Source organism: Ixodes scapularis, unplaced genomic scaffold (genome assembly GCF_016920785.2).
Source record: "Ixodes scapularis isolate PalLabHiFi unplaced genomic scaffold, ASM1692078v2 PGA_scaffold1__304_contigs__length_218370807, whole genome shotgun sequence".
Lineage (NCBI taxonomy): Eukaryota > Metazoa > Arthropoda > Arachnida > Ixodida > Ixodidae > Ixodes > Ixodes scapularis.
Window position 1 is genome coordinate 104,366,086 of NW_024609846.1, and position 23,249 is coordinate 104,389,334.

A 23,249-nucleotide genomic window follows, 5' to 3' on the forward strand; every position below is an offset into this window, starting at 1 on the left:
GTGAATGGATAACAAAGGGTAGCGGACATTTCATCGAACGCCGTTTTATTGAACGCCGTTTCATCGAATAAATGGACATTTCATCGAACGCCATTTCATCGAACGCCGTTTCATCGAATCGCTAAGGGCCGTTTCATCGAATTTCTTTGTATCGATTTTTGGGGCATGACAGTGCTTTATAGATGTTTTACCTTACATTTGTTAAGACTAAGGTAGTCACTTCTGAAACTGTCTTTAGGGTGGATCCAAATTACTAGAAATAAAAACCATTGGTATAAAAACAAATGGGTATGCGACTTACTGAAAAGTTTTACTCATATACCTGTCAGAAAACATGACACTGGAGGTAAAGGACCGACACTTAAAACACTTTTGAATGTCTGTGTCGTTTTTTTACCGGCTGTCCGGGGGTTTCGGTAATGTGCCATTCACACCAGCTCATTTGCACACTTACGCTTAGTTGAAGGTTTATTCACGAAAAGCATTTAACTGCCAGGGCAGCACGCTTATAATAAAACGATACTCTGCCAGGAGAGCACACGAAATAAAATATAATGATACTCTGATTATCAGCGTTATGCTCAGATTGAACGTTTAAGCTTGTTTTTTTTTTTTTTTTTTAGTTTTCAAACTTTACAGAGTCAAAAGCTGCACAAAGTGTCAGCCAACATGGTTTCGGGCTACACCTGGACTGGAACCACCTCCCCTTCACTGTCAACTTTATTACCGACCCTTTTGCCTATGAATCATCTTCAGGACGCTTTCTTAGGAAGGCCAACCCGCACCAGACAATAGTAAAGTTCTGGGTGTACTCTGTCACCCAAAAAGACAGAAGCCTTTCGGATCCTCACATAACCCAAGGTTACAGGTACACGCTGTCAAACAATGAAACACTATCCGCTTCCCAGAAAGCACATCGTGCTTTCTGTTGTTGTTTTTTGTCTCATTTTTAATTGTTTTATGTGACATGGAGAGGGGTCATTGTTTCATGGAGGCTTTCTTCTCGAAGCAGGACATGTTCACAATGGAACTTATCTCGTCACTGTATACTGTGATTTAAAAAAAGAGAGAATTAGATGACGTTGTGTATAAAAATCAATATAAATTGCAAAAATATTGCAGGCTGTAACAGCGTTCGATGAAATGGCGTTCGATGAAACGGCTTCTATGAAACGGCGTTCGATGAAACGGCGTTCGATGAAACGGCGTTCGATGAAACGGTGTTCGATGAAACGGCTTCGATGAAACTGCGTATGATGAAACGGCGTTCGACGAAATATCCGGACCCAGATAACAAAGAGAACCCACATAATAAATAGCAACGGCAGTGGTCGCACCTTCTTCAAGTAGGTTTCTTTCAGAAAGGCACTCAAAGTTCGTTCCTGTACTGTTCTCCGCTTATCAATGTTCGCTTACATGCAGTGTTCACGAAAGCAATAAGTACCAAACTGACGACACAAAGAAAAGAAAAAAAAAAAGACTCTACATTTTCTTTTAGCGGGGTCAAATATACAAAAATCAAAACAAAAATGTCTTCTTTTTTTTGTGTGTGTGTGTGTGTCCAGATCTCATTTTCTTCTATTTGATATTTTCTTGACACTCAAGACTGCATTGCTATCATAAGCCGTTTCCCGGTCAACGTTGCGCCTCAAGGTGGCGTCGTTAGTTCCGTAAAACCACACATTTTGTGTGCGAATTTTTTTTGGGTGAAACTCTATGGAAACAAAAGCCACCTTTGGGAAGGCGAGGGGAGAATCTTCATTGTACAAACTTTGGGCTGAAATATAAGTAAAAATCGGCAAAAAAGCAATGTTTTCACGAGCTCAATCAAAGTCACCGTAACTAAGCGGAGCTAGCAACAGGACTTGGTTGCTTGAAAGAATGTTCACGTTTGCTCGTGCCACGCCCATGCCACTTCATACCGAAAAACTCGAAAAATGGCGGAATGTCAAAAATGTATTTCAAATAATGAGTACAAGATACTCGGAATTGTAATTAAAATAGAGTATTAAATACTCTCGATTAAAGGTATTTCCAAGATACCAAGATACTTCAAAAAGTATTTGAAGTACAGTATCTTTAGTCGAGTACTTGAGATAGGCACAAGTCTGCTCCAAACAACACGGCGCCGTTTCGCACGGGAGACAAGAGATGGCGCAAGCGGTCGCGACGCCAACTGCCGCCAACGAACGAGCGTACGACGCCGAGAGCCGGCGTCTTTAGCAGACAAGGAACTGCAGTTCCTTGTTGTTACCGCGCCTGTTTTGTTTCTGCGACTGTCGCCGCCTGATTTTGAGTCGAAAATATCGTCTGCTAAAGACGCCGACTCTAGGCGCCGTATGCTTACAGTGGTATGCTCGATCGTTGGCGGCGTTCGTTGCGCCATCTCTTGTCTCCCGTGCGAAACGGCGCCGTGTTGTTTGAAGACCGGTGGCGTCGCAGCGTTTCCATAGGAGCTAAGCCTTTTTCTTTCTTTACTTATTCCTCAGGTAAGTTTGCTCTTTGCAAATATTACAAAAAAAAAACGCACCACCTGTGGGCAACGCCGCACAAAGTCGTAGCGCGATAGGTTAAGAAACCGAATTTTGCGGTCGATTTAAAGAGCCTGGCTTCTCCTTGAATCGCCCTGTAGATCTGTCGGATTTATCAGAGCGCAAAACCCCGCGTCAAGCTGAAACAAATTGTTTCTTCCACTAAAAAAAAAACAACAAAAAAAAACATTTTTTTAAGAGTAGTGGCTTTAGGAAAAGCTACCGCGGTAATAGTAATATTGTTTTAGTTTCGAAGCCCCCCAACAACGTAGGTCTTTCCAGCAGTGCTTGACTTCATGAATACAAAGGAAACAGCGCAAGAATCGAAGCAAACAGAAATGTAGAATCGTGATTTGATAGTTATCAGTTTTATCATTTTAACTTAATTATCTCTAGATTATGTATAAAGTTAATTTCACTTTCAGTTATAACGCTTTGCGTGGCAGGGGGCTGTCCAGCACTTTACGCCACACGCTGTCCAACACTTTACGCCACAGCAGTCATTCAAGCTGAATTGGAATATATTGTAAATGGCACCAGACTGTTTTCACATCCTTGGTATTTACATCGAGATAATAATTGTTTTGCGAATTCATTTATTTCGCTAAGACATTTGAAGAGTGATTTGCGCGGTGGAACGACCGGTTATTTTATATGTTTCTGTAAGCATGGCAAAAGTTATTAATTTGGCCTAATTACTTATTTCTGGTGTCTTTAACTTCAATAAATTTCACCGTATACGTTTTGGCGCCCTTTTTGGTTAATGATTCCCGCTGATCATGAGCTAGCGAATCACCTAGGACAACATCGGTGGAGATTTTATTGGAAGTGTCTCAGACCCTGTGAGCTTTCATGCATTCAATACTTCGCCCTTTCTAGATCGTAAATCGTAAATGAAACCAAACCAAGGGATAATTTTATCTTGGGCATACCCAACACGCGCCGTTCATGCATTACGAAGCCCTGGAAGAAGCGAAAACCACAAAAACATCGACCTCGAACGGAGAACCGCCGGCTTCCTTGATGGCCCACAGTTTGCTTGCTTGCTCCTTCGCGTCTTCAAGAAACAGGGGCACTTCTTCGTCCGTCACCAGCGTTGTCATTGGGCTCATAGCCACGTGAGACCCTGCACAAACAAAAAAGAAGGAGGTGATCTGTACTTTTAATAATACTTGTAGTGTGCAGCCAGCCTCTGGAGTACAAGCCCGTCAAACCAGCGGGGTAACCAAGATCGAAGCTAGGAGTGCACTTCTTTTGTCGTTCATTTTGTTACTTTGCCATCGTTTTGTTGCCGCTATGCTCATAATGTTGTTTATCTGTTGTTCTTTTAATGAAGGGGAAGAATACTGTCACGCGAATGTATTGATACGAAACGAGGTGTAGGACAGTGCAGTGCTTTACTTGCCTACGACTGGGACTTTTGCTACACTACCCTAAGTGCAGCTGAACCACGCTCAAAAGCACAGGCTTTGCGCATGTAGCCTTTGATGCAGCGCGAGCTAATAAGGAGCTGCAGCATAGCCAAGTAATAGCCATGCTACTTGAAAACAGCAACAAACAAAGCAAGTATGATGAGCGAAATGCAGCTTTCATTGGTGTGCGCTTGTAATGTGGTGTGCGGTTGTAATGGTTTCGGATAAAACTGAAGAGCTCATCTGCCCTGATTCTGGTGTATAGGGGCGCAAAGGGGGGGGGGGGGGGGGGAGGAGGAGTCATAATTCCAATTAGCATTCAAGCAAGGCCATACCGAATGCACTATTAATGGCAGCCAAATTTTAAATATTGGTGCAGGTACGTGTTTACTGCATATCGTATTCAGACTTTTTTAAAAAGGCCATGCAACTATTTTTTTTTTTACTTTCGCTAAATACTACTCAGAATCACTCCCTAACCTTAATAACTAAATAAACTTGACTTAGTTGTTTGTTTTTTTTCGAAGCAATAAATATAAGCATTGTTCATCCCCTCAACTCGGAACCAGAAAAAGAGGCCACGTGGCCTGGTGCCTATCCTATGCCGCCAACCTTAATCATTTATCCACGCGGGGGGTCGGCAAAGTAGAAAGCGCGCGCCGAGCTCCGGAAATCTTAAAGTTCGGCTGTTCACATCACCGCAGTGGTTGGACACGAACCACTACCCGAGTGTCCGCCGAGGCATTGATTGTTAGGAGCCGAAGTCGAGTTGCTCACGCAGTGCTCGTGTCCAATCCATGAGCCGCGCGCGACTATCGTCAGGCGGGTGGTTTCGATCCCACAATTGCGTCATCAAGCTTCGTGAAGGCGAGACTGAAAAAATGGTTCATTTTATGAACAAAAAGTAAGGGCGCAAACGAGCTGGTGTACATTGCACATGGTTGAAAAGACCCAGAGACTGCGGGTAAACGACACAACACTAAAGAGTCTCTAAAAGACTTGTTTAGTGTTGTGTCGTTTACCCGCAGTCTCGGGGTTTTTTCAACCATGGTTCATTTTATCCTCGCAATTTCATCGCCACCAAGAAACTTCGGAATCGGTGGCGATCCGTGCGAGTATACTTGGGCCAATCTAGGACCAGTCCGCCTCTGTAAAGTCTTGAACATTCCAACCGGATATCATTTCATGACCCCTTTAAGGCTGCGGTCCCACGGCAGCCATCATGAGCAAGGCGTTAGTCCAACCAATAGATGGCGACACGCACCCGTGGGGTGTAAAGCCCCTCGATGTGTTTGGGCTTGTCTTGCAAGTAGCGTCAAATGCGCGAGTGCACGAGGCCCATGTCTCGAGCGGCCCCTGGAAGCAAATGGCGGCGCAGCACTGAAATGAGCGGGCCTTGGAAGCGAATGGCGGCGGAGCACCCGCTCATGGCACGTGTCTCGCGCGCTTCCACAACAATGGTTGGCGGTACTTGTAAAAAACGCTTTTATCAAGGGGCTTTAGTGGGGTGGCCGAAACATTGGTTCACAGTGGGATGGCTCGAGCACCATCACGTTCCCCTCGTGGCCTTGCTCGCGCCGCTGCCAGCTGTGCTCAGCTAGCTCAAGTAGCGTGGCCCAGCAAACGGATGTATGCGAAAATGTCAGGCTGGGTATAAATTGTTCTCTGATATAGGGGCATGCGGTTCGGCGGTTGTAACGGGCTTTCGCAATAAATCTTACCCAGAAAGAATCAAATGTTGATTGACCGTGTCAATATTCTATCAATGAATATTTATTCTGCAGGAATGCACGCTCAGTAGACTTACCGCCGAATTCATAGATGTCACTCCGAGTCATGCCAAGTTAGGGTGCCTACATGTCTGTCTGTCTCAGGGTGAAGACATCCATTGTTGCCCTGAATGTGCCAGCGCGTGACGCTCTCGCGCACCCAGTGCGTGGCTTGGGCGGTAAAATGGCGTCTATGCATTGGCCAAAGCGACGCGCTCGAGCTGAGTGACACCGGATTGCGCGCACTTAAAAATGCATAAAAAAACGATTGGGCGGAAAAATGGCTGAGATGTCTCCACTCAAGCAAAAGCGCGCGTGTGTATGGAGGCACTCTATGCCAAGTGAAGGGCGACCCTTCACTTACAGAAGGGCGGTTGAAGGGGCACTTCCACTTGAAGTGAGGTTTACCATTCTGAAATGGCACTTCGCTTTCACTCGAGCAAGTGAAGGGAGCCCTTCTACGGGATGCGTCCGGGAGCGAGAGTAGAAAAGAAATTTATATTTATACTTTGCGTAAGACCACAAAAGTAAGTTAATTCTTAGTGTGTTTACATAATTTGTGTTTATAAAGAAATATTAGCACATAACAAACATGTTGCGATTTCAGAAACGAACGTAGCTCGTGCATCTTCTTTCAAACTAAATTGGCCAGCAATATAGCCATCAATATCCATGCTGAATACATTCCAAGTCCTTCCGATATCCTTGTTCCAACGCCACCACCGCCGTTGCCTTTTCGTGTTTACTTGCCCTGCTGGTTTGTTCTTTTAAAGTTTTCATTTCCGTAGCGTGTAATGGATAAGGCCAAGGCACCCGCTGCGCGGTTCACAGAGATCGAAAAGGCAATACTGATGGAACTTGTAATGACGTACAAAAAAATCATCGAATGTAAAAAGACCGACGAATCGTCGTTAAACAAAAAAAAGGCAACTTGGATTCGACTCTGCAACGAGTATAACTGCAACCACGGTGTATATCGACGGGACGTGAAACAGCTAAAAAAATGGTGGGAAAATGTGAAGACCAAAGCGAAGAAAGACCATTCCAAAGAAAAAAACAAGGTCCACAAAACAGGCAAGTCTCTCGTTCAGGTTTCTCATCGCGCTGAAAGTGCCTCGGAATGAGCGATGGGTCACATTTGTAGCCCGAACTGTCGGTCACAAATTCGCCCTTGTTTCGAACTGTTGTTTCTGGAATACCTGTCATGGGGGATGGAGCGTGAACGTGCGCAGACAAGTCGGTTATGCAACCTAATGCTGTCAGTTGAATACCGTAGTAACCTGACAATGGAGCAGCATGAACGGAACCGCAGCACGATATAATACTACCGTTAAATCAGTAATTCTACTTGCAGTTTTTGCGGCGGACATGTACAGTAGATCACAACTGACAACACCCAGATGCTCAATATTTCATTTCATTACGCATGGGGCAGAGGGGATGAACATTCCCTATCAGCAAATGCATGCCTATAAATCGGGGTATATTTAAAAAGGAAAACAGATCTTAGATAACATTAGAACTTGGAGTGCCTAGATTGACTACTGTTTGCTCCTTTAGGAGGGGGGCCACCTGGCAAGCCAATGAGCGCCACCTCCGTGCTGGTTGGGGCGGTGGCCTCACACGTGTTCAACAGACAGGAAAATATGGAGGACAGCGATGGGGCACCCTATCTGCCCCCGGTCTGCAGCCTCCCAGTTCTCCGACTACTGCAGCCGATGCTGGACGGCGAGGAGGACCCTCTTGATGCCGACTTGGGTAGAATGCTTGAACCGTTTCCATGTCTTGACCTGTACTTTCTAAACTGGTACCTTTTCGTCTTTACCCACTGATCTTCTCATGGATATGCATGGATACGGTTATAGATCATAATGAGTCTGCCTTCAGAAATGTTTCACCTGGTGTTCCTCAGTAGTACATACTGGCACCCCTACGTTTTTTAATAATCATGAATGACCTTGCAGCAACCATCTCATCTAATATTAATCTTGTTGCAGATGACTGTGTCGTCAATAACAAAGTAAAAAGTGTGCATGACAACATTCAATTTCAAGATAATTTAGTAAAAATGAACAAATGGTGCGAACAGCATGTACATTACTTATGTACAAGGTAACATATATCATTGCAGGGCTGGGTTCCATACAGCTTCAAAACAGTACATGGCAACTACTGCAGACTAACAATGACCATACTCCCCTGACAAAGAAACAAACAGCACAGGGTATTAAAATAATCATAGCATGATTTCTGCCAAGAAATATCTATACCAAGCACTCCAAAAGGTGGAAACGGTTAAGTGATCTAGTGGCCTAGTTTATGGCACAGGTTCAAAATGGATGAAAACATTGTTACACATTAGATCAGCAGCAGAAAAAAAAAATCAAATACTTCAAATTGCAACTGCATGAAAAACAAAAATACAATCTCAAACTTATAAAAACCCTTTCTACTCTTCATGTATGTCCCATTGTTCACTTCATAACTTCTACGTGTTCTTTCAATTGCAGAGGAGCCCGGTTCACCAGCTGGGCCTGCCTCAGACGTCGGTGCACCACTGTCACCAGCGGCTGCCTGCGTCGCTGATAGACCTGCAGCAGCCCCAGCAGCTTGCCTGATTAGCCAGACATCTACTGCAGGGTCACCAGCTCCTACACCTGCGGCTGCTGCAGCGTGCAACAGTGGTAGTGCGGCAGCAGCTGTGGGCAGTGGTGCCCGCCAGGTCGGAGGACGTATGGCGCTGCTGGAAAGGAGCCTCGCAGAGGAAAACGATATGAGGATGGCCTTTGTCCAGCAGGAGCATGCCCTGCGCTGCAACTTCCTTGAACAGGACCACCGCGACGCACTCAGCAAGAGAGCTGCGCTGCATGAAATGGAAATTAAATTGCGCGAGGACGAGCTGAAAAAAAGAAATGCCATTCACGAAATGGAGATGAAGCTCCTGTGTATCAAGGAAAACATACTGCTGCAGGAGCTGAGCCAGAAGGCTGCACAATAAATCATATTCAAACTGCTATGCCTGCTTTACTGATGGTTCACTTTTAAAGTCAAACTGAAGTATCACACACTTGGAAGTACGACTCCTCACCTTCATGGCCTGTGTGATGGGCCTCTTGAGCCTACGTGCAGCTCACGTAAAGCTCAGCAGAATGATGTTCTGCCGGATACGCAGACCCGAAGGAGAGTCCTCCGGGAGAATCGGTGGCAGGTGTGGCTGCCGCCGCCTTCTGGCATTCCGTGCCCTGGGACTTGGTGGCGGGGGTGGAGGAGGAGGTAGGGGCTCATTTCTTGCACGTCCCAGATTATGCAAAGCCGCACACGCGGTGATGATGCTGCATGAGTGGCGAGTCTTGTGCTGGAGCCGCATATCCAAACAGGGAAATCGTCTCTTCCAAACCCCAAAGGCCCTCTCGACGGAGTTCCTCGTTCGGATCTGGGCCTTGTTGTACCTAAATCAAATTATAAGGCATGTGATCGATTTTTAGGCATCTGGGAACATACTTGCAATCACTGTATTTTCTTTTTCAGTATGGAAATAACAGGTTGACATTCTTTTGTCGAGGTTAGATATGTTTTATTGACAACTTTTCGTGCACGCACGGCTTCATGATACTGTTGACATCTCATGGAAACTTTTTCGTTCTTGCGACATTTCGTCGACAAACGTTTTCTTCTGCTAGGTGGATTGAATTTAGTGGTCGCGGTCGTCAAATCTTATGATTTTTTTTTTCATTTGCCTAATGCTGAAAAAGAAAAATTAGACTGAATTTACTTTTTAGTGAATGAACCACCGACGGCGGGGCAAGCTATGTCTTAAACAGACCACACGATCACACCTCGCTTTGCTCCGCTCTGCTAGGGGAAATGGTTCATTAGCGATGTGCGCGACCAAAAGCGCCGCTGCGGTCAGCTTTCGACGATTGGCCAAACCGTGGGCATATGAGCATTGTCAGATTGTCAGCTTTGACGGTGTTACTTTCGGATTGCAATGACTCCTAGCTTCCACTGTGCTTTTTAAACACACCACCGAAGTCGTCGTCGCACCTGATGGTAAGTAGACAGGATAACAACTGGTGACGTCACGTCGAGGCAAATCCCACTCGTGACGTCACGGATGGAAACCATAACAGGGCGCCATTGAAACATCTCGGTGCTAAAATAATCTCAAGTTCGAGCTTGCACCAAGCCTTGTCGAAACCGCCAAGGGTTCGGCAAGGTAGGAAAGAACATTGGATATCGGCGAAGTGATCTGTCCATGAAACGCTTGAAGAACTGTTTGTCACCGGCAATGACTGCCTGCTATTACAGACATTAGTGATGTTGTCAGTGCAGTACCAAAACAAATCTTATACTTCTGCCGATGATTTGGCTTACCTCCCTCCGGGACTATTTGCCGCTCCAGGGTTTGCGAGCGGCGTCATCAGGAAAGGGAGACAGGCATAGCCCATATCCCCCAGCAGGACGCCGGGCACTCTGCTCTCCTCGTAAAGGGCACGCGCACGACTGCCATCAAAGATGCGGCTGTCGTGCACAGATCCTGGCCAACTTGCCACAACATCAAAGAACTGTAGCTGTGGGCCGGTGATGGCCTGCAGGTATATAACATTGCATTAATACGGCAATTTGGGCCAGTTGGCTCATGCTCGAAAACAAGTGAAACAACTGCCCCCCCCCCCCCCCCCCCCCCCCGGGGCTGGCTACGTGCCTGTTGCCCGTAAATAACGTCGCATATGCAAGCCAGGTATAGGCTGTGCAATGGCTATTTCGAGCGGGCCCAGAGGTGTACAATAAGCAGCAACAACACAGCTGATGAAAGGGTTTCCCTATGTTTTACAATGATCGGGTTGAACAGCTGAAATCGTTTTGCGTGAGCATTACCCATGCTTCCCAGCCTGGCAGTTTAGTAGGCAAGCTACGTCAATAAAGGGGGTATAAGAAATATGAGCTCACCTGGACGTTCAGGGAGAAGACTCCTTTCCTATTGCGATAAACTTCCGCATCATCTCCGCCGGGGCTTCTGATGCGCACGTGGGTGCAGTCGATGCAACCCGTGACGCCAGGAAACTGCCCCATTGCGTAGAAGTCGCGCATAACGCCGTGGTACTCCGACGCAGCCGGGAAGTGCACCAGCCTTCGGAAGAGCACCCTCGCGATGAGCGTCGTCACCGTCCTCACTGTGCGGCAGACAGTCGGCTGGGAGACATGCACCAGGTCTCCCGCTACCATCTGGAAGGTCCCGGCGCCGTAAAAGCGAAGGGTGACCAGCAACTGGAGCAGGGGGGTGAGCGGCAGTCCTCGGTTGTCGCCGGTTTGCTGGAGAGGCAGCAGCGTCAGGAGTTCCCTCACCGTCGTCTTCGTAAAGCGATATCTCGCGAGGAACTGGCGGTCACTGTACAGCTCCATCGGGTTCAGGCGGTCCGATAGATTACGCCGCGGCACCGACGGACCGAGCGGGTACATAACGCCGAACACAAGGTCGCACGCACGAGTAGCGAACTCAAAAGACGCGATCCTGCGAGCGGCATCACTCCGATAACCCGGGTAACCCGCCATCTTTTGCGATGAAGGGAGGCTCGAGTGTAGTTGAAGGGCGGTGCCACCGCTCACTTGAATTTTTTCGAGAAAAGTCCGAGTGAAGTGCGAGGCGAGGGAGCGTTTCGAGTGAAGGGGGATTTATGAAACGTAATGACACCCACTCAAGGGCGTTGGAAGTTAAGTTCGAGTGAAGTGGGATCTATGAATTCGGCGGTTAGTCTTCCAAGATACCAGTGGCAGCGGACGTCAAGTAAACTGCTTTGCGATTTACGGTACTTACCTCACCATTTTAATGATGACTAAAATAACGTCACGAAATATTGTGTTTTACGAGATCCGGAAAATGTTGTAAAGGTTATTACATAATAGGGGGGTTCCCAGAAAACAAACGCCGTTGCAATATTTTCGGAAGTATCGACACACATAATGTAAGTACAGCTTAGGAGGAATATGATGAAAACCATCAGAAGAAATAGGAAGACGTTTATTTGCATTGATGACGCCATGAATGAACGGCGTTTAGCGACGGCAAGTTATGAGCGTTCGGGAATTTATAAGTTCACGTGATTGCTAACTATGGACATGCGTTTTTGTCGGGAGATGGTGTTGTGGTGATGACCTGGTATCGGACGACTCGTGGCAGACGAACAAGCAAGTTTCTTCTCAGCGAATGGTAAGTGTCCAGTGTCAAGCACAACATGTGGCTACCGATGTTGTCGACGTCTCGAACACTTACCGCTTTCGACAAAAGTCCTGGCACCTGGGCTAACTTTCTGGAAAGACTCGAAGTCTTCCTTGAGTCCAACGCCATCATAAACAGTAACTGAAAACGATCCACTATTCAATCGGTGGGTGGCGAAACGTATCCGCATCTGCGAAGTCATGGGCGATGCGTACTCTAAGTGGCTGGAAGTTTACACGATGCCTGTCACGACGTCCAAACACGTCAATGACGTTCTATGGTCTCTTTTACCTACTTTTGCCCTACCGAAAATACTTTTCTCTTATAACGCGGCCAATCTTGCTTCAAACAAAATAAACAAGTTTTTGAAGAAAAAACTTGAAGAAACAGGCATCACATTAGTGCACCATACCATCCTGCAACTAACGGGCGTGCAGAACAGATGGTGTGCGAAACAAAAAAACAAAAACAAAAAAAAGCCCTTTTGAAGCTTACGGAAGAAGCAGTTCAGTGAAGAATCGCCAGGTTGTTGTTCCACCAGCACGCGACCGGTCTCATCTTACACGGTAAAAACACCCCTGGAAGCAATATTCGGCGGACGAAGAACCACACCCCTTGAACTCATGATACTATGGCTCACTGTTCCTTATTGTTCCCGCTTGTGCCAGTAAATTAGCTACGGTTCAGAGTAACGACACTTGGCCATATTGTGGCTTAAAATCATGGTTGCCAGTTACCTGAAGCTTTATCTAAAATCACAGGAAACGCTTTTCCATCCCCCAGATATGTTTAAACAACCCGCGACAGAGCATTGCAATATTGCATCAGCTTCCTAGCACCGCATCTAATGCTAAGGAAGTCGTACTTTTGGATCATGGCGATCGGCAGTTGCGTTCACTCTGAACAAGACCCAAAATGGCGGCGCCCAAAACAATTTTGGGAAACGAAGTGCCGATACTTTAAATCTCATTTAGTGACTCTAGGCATGAAGTGAACTCGGGTGTATTACTTTCCTCTTCGTCTTTACTGTTTATTGATTTCAATCATATCGAATAACGAACACATTATATCACGCTACGCGCGTGTAATTATTTGTCTTAGATTTATTAACCTGACTTAGTACTTAAACCATTCATTTATCGATAGTAAATCTTCCAATATATTTTTTTAAATGTGAAGGTAAAAAGACACGGAGATTGATGATGATACAGACGCCAACGCCGCCCTCGGAAATTTTTTGAACACTAGAAATCAGCAGTTTGTCTGCCATCCGCCAGGTAACGCAACAAAACACCCAAACAGTTTTTAATTGTTTTTAAATTTAGCTAAGCTCTACACCTATTAAGAAACCAAAGCAAGATCATTGTGAAAATGTAATACATCCCAATGTATATCTATTCCAAACAATAAATGTTATTAGATGCCAATAAATATGTTTGATGTCCAAAAAAGATATGCGTCAAAAACAGGTAAGTTTGAAACGCTCCTGGAGCGTTATGACTTTGAAAATGAAAAAAAGCCATCGTCCACCCCTTGGGCAACCATTGTAGCTCTAAATGGTATAAAAGATTTTATCATTGTTTAATTATTTCCTCAGCGGCATTTGAAGTACCATGACTCGAAGCACAAAAACGTGCTACGTTCGATATAAAATATCTGAACAAAAAAATTTACACAACATTAATTTTTTTTCTGCATGTTACCAATTATAAGCACTACATATGTAGATAATTTCATTGCCCTAGCGCTTGTCATTAAAAACATATTTGCGCTGAAAAATGTCAATTTTAGGGCAGTATTTGGAGGGATGAAAAAAACAAAGTAGTGCAAATACCAAAAAAGTGTATCGTTACATTCTGCTCCGACATCATCTTAACAAAACTGCTATATTGGAACCGTGTTATCTTTAATGGATCGTTCGTAAAACATGAACTAGCGGAGCAAGTGAGGGTCCGCCCCATCATATTCGCAACGCTACAAGTGCGCATGAGCAGTAAAAACCCACACATACGTAATATCAAATGAAAGAGGATTGCACTGCCTTTCGAATGACATCAGTCCCACAAACAGCATTTAAAAGGAGATGAATAATGACCTGCCAAAAAGTACCTAAACTGCCACATTCAGTGGGACCGTGGCCTTAAGTATAAGAGTCAATCCCACTGCTCATACATCAGACAAAAGGCACGGTGTTCACTGCAGACATGACGACAGAAGCACCGGCAGAAACGCCTCGGGCATGTTCCAAGCATGTCTGCTTCGAACATTTCTATGCTTTGAAAATGTCAGCAGACAGCTTTTGTACGGACAATGTGACCGTCATACAAGAAAGGATGGATGAATGGATGGATAGATGTTAATTGCTATGCCCTTTGTAACGGGCGGTAGCTTGCGCCACCTAGCCTTAGTCTAGGAGCACGCCTGAGACATTGTCTGCAGGCTGTCTTTTGCATGATGTATTAGCAGTGTGACAACGGATAAACTCCCGTACTAAACAGCAAGCCGAATATCGTCCTATGGAAGGTCGTTGCAAGGAGGAGGTCGAACGGCCCGGGCCCTACATCGTGAAGAATGACAACTGTTCACTACTGAGATGATGACCGTAGATATATTAAACGTCGTTTCAACCTAGGACCGACGTTCCTGGTACGCATTCCTTTTTTCAGAAGGAACGGAGGAACGCCGCGGTTTTATCTTGTTTCGGTGCACTCTAAAAAAAAAGGTGTACACTGGTACTCCCCTTAGGGGAGTCAAGCGATGTCTCAGAAATAACTCCCCGGGCGAGTCATGTAATTCCCCTAAATTGGAGAGTTCTAGTACACCCCGTTTTTGGGGGGTCTTTTAGCACCTCATTTGAATCCCTTGGACTCATTGACACCCCTCACTAAGCGTGCTGTTTAATTCACTAAGTAACACCTAGGGAGTCAAGTGATCACCCTGACTAGGGGTGTTTTCTGGCACTCCTTATAACTCCCAGGGGTTCATACCACCCTTCCTTTTATAGGTGTCGTCTAATGCTTATTTCAACTCCCAGGTGTTCACATGGCTCTCCACATTGTGGGAGATATATTGCGCCCTTCGCAGCTCCTAGGGACTCTCGTGACTCCCCAGTCCAGTGGGACTTTGCAGCATCATGGGAACTACAGAACTCCTATCGGTTGAGGATGCCTTTAACTCCCCTGGGTATTTAACAGACACGCTCGTATGACGGTGCTCCCAAGCAACCTTTGCAACCCTCTGAGACTCAGAGAACCCTCGTCCCTGGAGAGTTGCTCGTCACCATTTCCGTGTACCGGAGACTTCAATGACTCCGCTTTTTTCGGGGTTTGTTGATACTCGGATTACAAAACAGGCAGTCAGATGAAACTTTTGGGAGAAGTCCTTTTTGGGAAGCAAATTCCCCAAGTAAGAGCTGCTAGAGTGCTTAGTAAAGCAGGGGTGCTTTCTAAGGCATCAGTTCATACTCTCAATATTGACACCACTGAAAGAAAGATTCACAAAAAGAGGTAGTCATGATTGAAGTCTTTATTTTCACTACATATTTGGAAAATTACAAAACCATTTTATTTGAAGCTGTAGGACGTAATTTTTAACAGTGGATTTGTGTTTTTGTGGTGTTCGGCAGTGTCCCGCAAAATGACACTACCCCTTGGAGCAGAAATTGTGTTGGGTACATGCAGGGATTGGAACATGTGAATAGCTTTTTTATGTTCCAATTTTAGAGTGCCCGCAACACTGTTTCACCTACGTGCTGACATTTCGGCGTGCACTACCGAACACCGAGTAGAGCTTAAATTGAATGCCGAAATAACCTAAAGATTTCCAATAACCTTTAGAGCAGTCAGGGTTATAGTGGTTTCCTTAACGCCCATTGCTCGCTCGAGGACCACCAAGGTGTTCTTCGCACTAGGCCGATACTCAATGTCGAAGGCCCAATGCATGGCCATCATTAAACTGACGCCTTCTACGACGTTTGCCACGTCGACAGTCAGCCCTTCTACGGCCACCTGCATCGAAGCCGACGATACCGCGTCCTCCCCGGAAAAGAGGACAGAAGGTGAATATGCCGCTCTCCGGGTACCTGTAACAAAAATAAAAAAGCAGAAAAAAGGTTAATCAAATGTACACAAAAAGACAACACGTGTTATCAGTTCTTTCTGGTTAGTTGACTACGAATATATCTATGTATTTAGGTATTTCGTTCATTGCTTTACCTATTTGTGATCGTAAACAGCTTTGGAGCCTTCATGATGGCGTCCATGTTTCATTCGATTTTCATGTTCAAATAAAAGTCTCAATCACGTATCGACTTCCCCGCATAATCATTATATACATAAAATCATGCTTGCTTTCTCCAGTTCTGATAGTTTCCGATCCAACTCATGGCAGCGTTTATCCTTCCGTATTATTAGCTCAGAGATTACCACGCTGTGCACGAGCCCGGCCTTTCTAGTATAGGTGCTACAACATTGGGAATACTAAATGTTCATTTGCAACGCACATCCTCACTTCTGATGACATCTCTATTATTCTTTTTTTTAATACTAGCAGATTGATTTACATATTAATTCGTGTGTGGTGTTCTACAATTTCAAAAACAAGGTCGTTCATTTCGTTACTCCAGTCGCAACACGAAGAAAAAGACACGAGGTGGGTCTTTTCTCTTCTAAGTTATATTTCTACGTTGATTTTCAAATCAGCACAAAAATTTCACCTGTGGGCCCTCCGAAAAAACAAAAACGAAAACTAAAATGACCATTCGCATACTAAACTGTGGCACTTCACTATAAGCTGCCCCCCGCCCCCCCCCCCCCCCCCCCCCAACGGAAAATCGCAATAAAAATATCGACCAATACATTTACATACAAACTATCAGCATAACGTTCCCCTGGACACCATTAAAATAGTCACGATAATGAAAATAGTATCCCTCCTTCTGAAAATCGGGGTTCTTTTCGTGTGCATTTCCTTATGAGGTAATTAGGGGGAGTGTAGCCGCTAAAGAGCACAAGAAGTATACGTAAAACTGCCTATCGGGATCGTATTACTAAATAGTCTTGATATATACCTACACTAGCAGTGTCAGACTTCTATAGGTCTTTGCCTAGGCCAGACTAACATCTTATACATTCTGATTTACATTATCCCCACGAGTTCATACAAAATTAGCTGTCTTCCTAAGTTTCTGGAGGAAACAACTAAATGGATGTGAGTGACTTGAGCCTCGCTGCATAGCATTTTGCGCGTCAACCTTTGACGTGAAACAGAACAAGCTTCGTCTTTGAAGATTCCCGTGAATGGCATACATTTCACGCGTGATCCGGAAGAAAAGTTTGCAAGAGCAAGGCCATATTTTTTAATAATTCATACCAGCTTCTTGATGAAGGAGCTGCTTTTCTTTTTTACAAGTCGAGGCAGGAGGTCGACGGCTGTGAAGGTGAGGATGCCTTCGAAACAAATGCAACACAATTATGTCACAATGTTTCCTTTTAATGACATTTTAGTTAAAAAAAAAGACAAGGCTTGGAATAAAGGTATAATACACAAACTTGAGAATATATATTGTCATTGCCTGTCGCATAGTCCTCTACTGATAGTGCTTGAAGGAATTACAAATACCTTTAACTTAAATCTTTGAAAACTAGAAAATTGGTCTTTGGAGATCCTAGTTATCACGGGATAGCAAAAATAGGAAAATTTTAGAACTACTACTTACGGTCTTTCTCCTCGCCGCTTGCCTCTTTACAGAGCTCGAGCACCCTGCTCGCGTCCTTTCTTGTGCAGAACTTTTCCGTTTTCGCCGGCAGAAAATTCGGTCGTCTATGACGGACGCATTTCTGAAATCGCGACGAATGTTGCTCTAACTTTTCACAAGAACAGAGCTACACCTTGAAATTGCACAAGGTTAAATGCACCTATAAAATACACTTCTGTTGAAAATGAGAGCTCGGTACTTGCAACCGCAGATTTTTTCAGTGGACTTCAATGCGTTACCCGGCGACTTGAGACATGCGGCGTTATTTATAATAGTGAAATGAACATCTACCTCTTCGCTTTTTTTGAGGACTGGAAAGCGCTCAACGATGTCGGATACCACTCTCCCTCCGACCGTCCATTGCTGCATTTCTTCAAATGAGCGATCCATCGCGTCCTTCACTTTCTCCCGATCCCAGAGGGCTTTCTTGGTCTCAGCCACTATGTAGACGATATGCCCATTGATGCTGTATTCGTCTTCACCAACTCCGAAATATGGTTTGCAGACCTGCACCATTTTGAGACACAGAGGCTTTTGCGCATTAAGAAAAAAAATTTATACTTAAATAGAGTTGCGATTTCTGTATTCACGTTTCCCAGCAAATGAGGCTATGAAAGACGCCCTTCTCATGCGTCTTTATTGTCTTTGTTTTAATATTTCCCCCCCGTGCCTAAATCACCAAGTTGAAGAGCGCTTACTTTAATATTTTAAAGCTTACATTGAATTGAAAGTTACTCGTCGTTTCGCAATTGCTGCGCCTGTCATTTCGTCGGTGCGTTCCTCCCTCCCGGCTGCTGCTTCAAGGGACCTCCTTTCCTTTTGGATGCGGGATTCCTCTCGGGCCATGTCCACTTCCACATTCACAGGAGGCAACCTTCTCCTTACATTCTTTCGTTTGTACCGCAGACTTGCCAGCCAGGTTTATTGTGTAATAAATAATAAAAAAATATATAATGAATACATGCAATCCACGGAGCAGCGTCTTGTTTCCGATGAATGGCGCTACTTTTAAAGTGACCCTAAATCAAATGATCTAGTCGTAGTTTTGCCATAGTACTAATGCATGTTTTATAAACAGCTCATATTAAAAGACGAAGACACAGAAAAATATATAAAGCTGGAAAATCAAAGTTTCGTCTTTACACCACACGCGCATTTTCATCTTAAAAGCTTTCTCCGTGATGTCACAGACCTCCGATACTATTACAACACCTAGACTTAGCTTCTACGTCCGAAAAACGACAGGTTACATTTCATGAATATATTTCAATTTTAGTAAAACTGCATGCGAGTAGCACCACTGAGCAAATACACACTGCATAAAATTGTACATAAAACAGCTCTTTAACAGTGGCTCTGTCGTTTGTCGTCTTAATCCAGCTTGGCAGAGTATTAGCAAAGCTATGTTATAGGTAAGCTGTGTTTTTAGTTTTCGGGATCATGCTCAAAAGTCAGTGATAGTTTGTGGATTTATGGTTAGTAAAATATAAAACTCACATATCCCAAGGCTGAAGCATCTGCCCGCCTTGGATATCTCTTCACCAGAGCCTTAGCAGCTTCCTCATATACCTGGTGAGGGTACCTATAAAGAGCATTTCGGAGAGAAGAAGCTTTAGTGAAAAGTTGAAGCAAAGGAAATGCTAATGAACCAGTATCCTTTCAGTGGGACGCTGGGCACAAGAAATTGAATGCGGCATTGCCTCCTTCTATAGCAGGTAGTGTATCTTGGCTCGATACAGATAAGCAAGAGGCCTGGCTGCACAATTCAAATATTGTTGTTTTAATAATACTGCAGAATGACTTATGACATATCGTTTTGCTGCAGTGATTAAACTCCCCAGCCACTCTCTTTGTTAAACCTTCTGTGTTACACCCTGTTATAGGATTAAAATGAATAACTTGCTTCAAAAAGCGCCCCATTAAACCAGGCTCACATTTGCATAAGTGTGGGCAGGTTTCTGTACACTGAGAATATACACCGACACGCGGGCTTGATGTCACGGAGCTGCGGCGGCGCTGCGATCGCGCCGGAGCCGGGGGGTGTGGGCAAAAGCGCGCACGTTTCGCATGAGCGTCATAGCATTTCAGCATGCCGCGAAGCTGTTTTGCCGTTAATTGCACTGAAAGGTACAAGAAAAGTAGCGGGGTGAGTTTCCACAAGTTCCCGGCAGACTCTGAAACGCATAGAAGGTGGATAATATCTGTGGATCGAAAAGAATGTTCGCCTCGCGCGAACGACCGTTTGTGCGGCAAGCACTTGAAGGCAAGTGCGGCTTCCATTTCAATCTCCGTCCCGAGGCTTGCTTATGTGCAGGAAAACCGTTGTCTGATCGATACCACCCGGATTTTGTTCCCACGGTGTTGGCGCACAAAGCATCGGCCAAGCGCTCGTCGGAGGCTCGCTACGCCCGTGCTACCCAGCAGAAGGGGATCGGAGACAGAACGGCAGTGTTGTCGGCGTTACCGAAAAAAGTAGCGAAATACGATATTGTAGTGAGTGCGCAGGCGAGCTGGTGGAAATTAACCATTCTGATGTTAGCCTGAGACTGAGGCAGGAAAAGAGGAAGTTTCAAAGTAGAAGGAAAAGGAACAGTCGAGGATACGTCTCTAATAGAGACGTATCCTCGATTGTTCCTTTTTCTTCTACTTTGAAACTTCCTTTTTTCCTGCCTCAGTCTCAGGCTAACATCAGAATGGTTAACGAAATACGTTACTCGTTACTTGCAAATAAAAGGAACGTGTTACCGCTACCGATAAAAAGTAACGCAGGTTACTTCTGCGTTACTTTTTAAATTATGATTTAACACATTTTACGGTTTTGACGATACAGGTATGCATAAGCTCATATATCAAGAAACATTCTGTTCATGCAGAAACTGAACATAATTACTTTATCTCTCTTTACGTTTTCACCTAAATACCCACGAGAAAAAACGCAAAGAAAAACATGGCTTGACGCCTAAAACACGGAAAAAATTGAAGTGGAATTTGTTGAAGACTTGGGAAGTAGTAACGAGTAACTTAACTACGCTACTTGAAATAGTAACATAAGTACGTTACCCGTTCCTGCGTCGAAAGCGTAACGAGTAGATTCCTACGTTACTGAAGAAAGTAACGCGTAACCGGCAACGCCGTTAGTTAAAACGTGTTACCGCCAAGACTTCAGAGCGGACAAAGCGTTACTGCTTGTCATGCCTTGTGGTCATGGGGGTAGGAAAAATATCATACCTTGACTTGAAGACGCTGTGTGTATTTATTTAATTAATAAATACACTTCCGCGGACCCACAGTCTGCTGATCCCGCCGGCAGTGCGGAAACCAACAAGAAGTAATCGTAGGCCTCGAGACACTTGTACGCCTGCACCGTGTCGGCCGTGAACTGGCTTGGCGAAAAAACTAAATAAACGACGACGTGAGCCGTCGACTTCGATGGCCGCAACTTCACGTCGGTATTCCAGCAGGCCTTGTTTACGGCGTACGGATCCTCGTAGGCAACGCCGTCCACGCACAGTTTGTTTCGATACCGCTGCCGTTCATGCTCGGGTAGCGAGCTCAAATAGTCGGGCATAGCCTACGACATGCGTTGTCAGGAAATACGACGCCCAAATAAAGCTACAAGCGTCCCTACAACGTCAACAACGAGCGCACGCCATAGAACGCAATGGCGAAAACACGGAGAGCCGGGCGGCTTTTGCCCACATAGCTACCGCGCGTGCGCGGCCTTCCGACCGTGTTGGTAAACAGAGCCGCTCCGCGTGTCGGTCTATAAATTTTGTCTCATAAATGGGAACAATGAAATACAGTCATTTAATCACAAGTGAGGCTGAACTAGTTTTGCGGCTACCCTTCAGTGGTTTTAGTTGTTCAAGTCCTAACTGTGAGTGTGTAGTGGTGACGACGGGGATATATGCATCCTCAAGAGCAGAGGAGGTAAGCCTAGCTATTAGTTCTGGTCCGTTCGAAGCATCAGATAGGGAATGTCAAAAGCTGTGAAGATAGAGAAATAAAAAAGAAAGAAAAAAAAAGTTATTCAACTGAAAAAAAAGAGAGAGTGAGAAGAGAGCTTGGTGTAGTACCGAGGGACAGAGGGGCACATTGTGCGGCTTTTACCAGGATTGGTTTTCAATAAAGCAAGAGTTCGGCAGCAGTGCGCGTCAAGAAAACACCGTACTAATCATCTGTATCTCTGCAGTTTGCCGGCTACTCGCGAATTCAAGTCATCGAAGATCACCACATCATCATTCGTCACTCACGCTGCCACGGGCCAAGGGACGCAGCGACAACAGCGCTACTCGCGGCAGGATCATCCATAAAAGAAGCCAACACACCAGCCTGCAGGTCTTCAGTTCGGCAGCAGTGCGCGTCAAGAAAATACCGTACTAATCATCTGTATCTCTGCAGGTGAGAAGCACTCTTTTTTATATAAACCTAAAACGTATCTTTGCACTGCTGCCAAACACAGCACCGAGTGTCTTTTTCGTCTGTTTTGAGTGTTTGAAGTACGGTGACATCGGGTCGCTGACATGACTAAATAAGTAAAAGACATTAGGAAAACTCTCGATGAGCTAAGACGAGAGATGAGAGCTGACTTTAGAGCCCTAAAAGAGAGTGTCAAATACTGTAATGACACCTGCGTCGGAGTGACCGAGATTAAAAACGAAATAAAGGAACTTCGGAAAGAGGTCCAGAACGTATCCAAAAAAAATGAAGAATTGACCGCTGAAAACCGCAAGCTAAACGCTATAATCGAAGAACTAGAACAGTATCAGCGGTCCAACAACCTCGAGATAAAGGGCGTACCAGAGGAATGTGATGCATACGACATAGTTCATAGAATAGGGACGCTTCTGAACGAATCAATCTCAGACTCTGAGATTGATGTGTGCCATCGCGTACCCACATTCAGATCATCAGAAAAAAAAACATAATCGTCCGCTTCGTGCGACGGTCCGAACGCGATGCGGTCTTGCAGAAAAGCAAAAAACAAAGACTGACAACAAAAGACCTTGACTATGGCGGAAGCCCCAGCCCCATATATGTGAATGAGCATTTAACCGGTGCAAATAAAAAGCTACTGGGAGCTGCGATCGCCCAAAATAAACTTGTTGGGTGGAAATTTGTGTGGTCATCTGAGGGAAAAGTGTTTGCGCGAAAGGATGAACATGCCAACGCAATCCGAATTGCTGGCATGTTTGATGTGGAGAAAATTGGGAATTAAACTATAAGCTAGTACTTTGGAGTGCACACGACAATTCAGTAATGGAAACTGTCATACCTGATTGTTATTATTATGACTACAATGCGTTCAATAAAAAGTACAAAGAAGGTAAACGCCAAATTTCAGCAATACATTTAGATGTAACAAGAATAAAGAATAAAGTTGATAACCTAGAAATATGTTTGCATTCGTTGAATGTGCACTTTAATGTAATAGCACTTACGGAAACCTGGCTGACAAAAGAGGACATGGTGCCATTCATTGAGGGTTATAAGTGCGAAATCATGAGCAGAGATAAGAAAAGGGGAGGTGGTATCGCTATTTATATTAAAGATAAACTACAGCAT

At 44.9% G+C, this 23,249-nt stretch overlaps 1 protein-coding gene across 1 annotated transcript; it reads right to left on the bottom strand.

Moving 5' to 3' along the window:
- Positions 1-9,100: 9,100 nt before the first annotated feature.
- On the bottom strand, positions 9,101-11,454 carry LOC115331389 (putative nuclease HARBI1; the record flags this gene model as incomplete). The annotated part of the gene is made up of 3 exons (XM_040205572.3): positions 10,663-11,454; positions 10,087-10,301; positions 9,101-9,161 (listed from the first exon to the last, which is right to left on the bottom strand). Coding segments are annotated over exons 1-3 (879 nt in total), but the record flags the coding sequence as incomplete, so codon positions are not given.
- Positions 11,455-23,249: the final 11,795 nt, after the last annotated feature.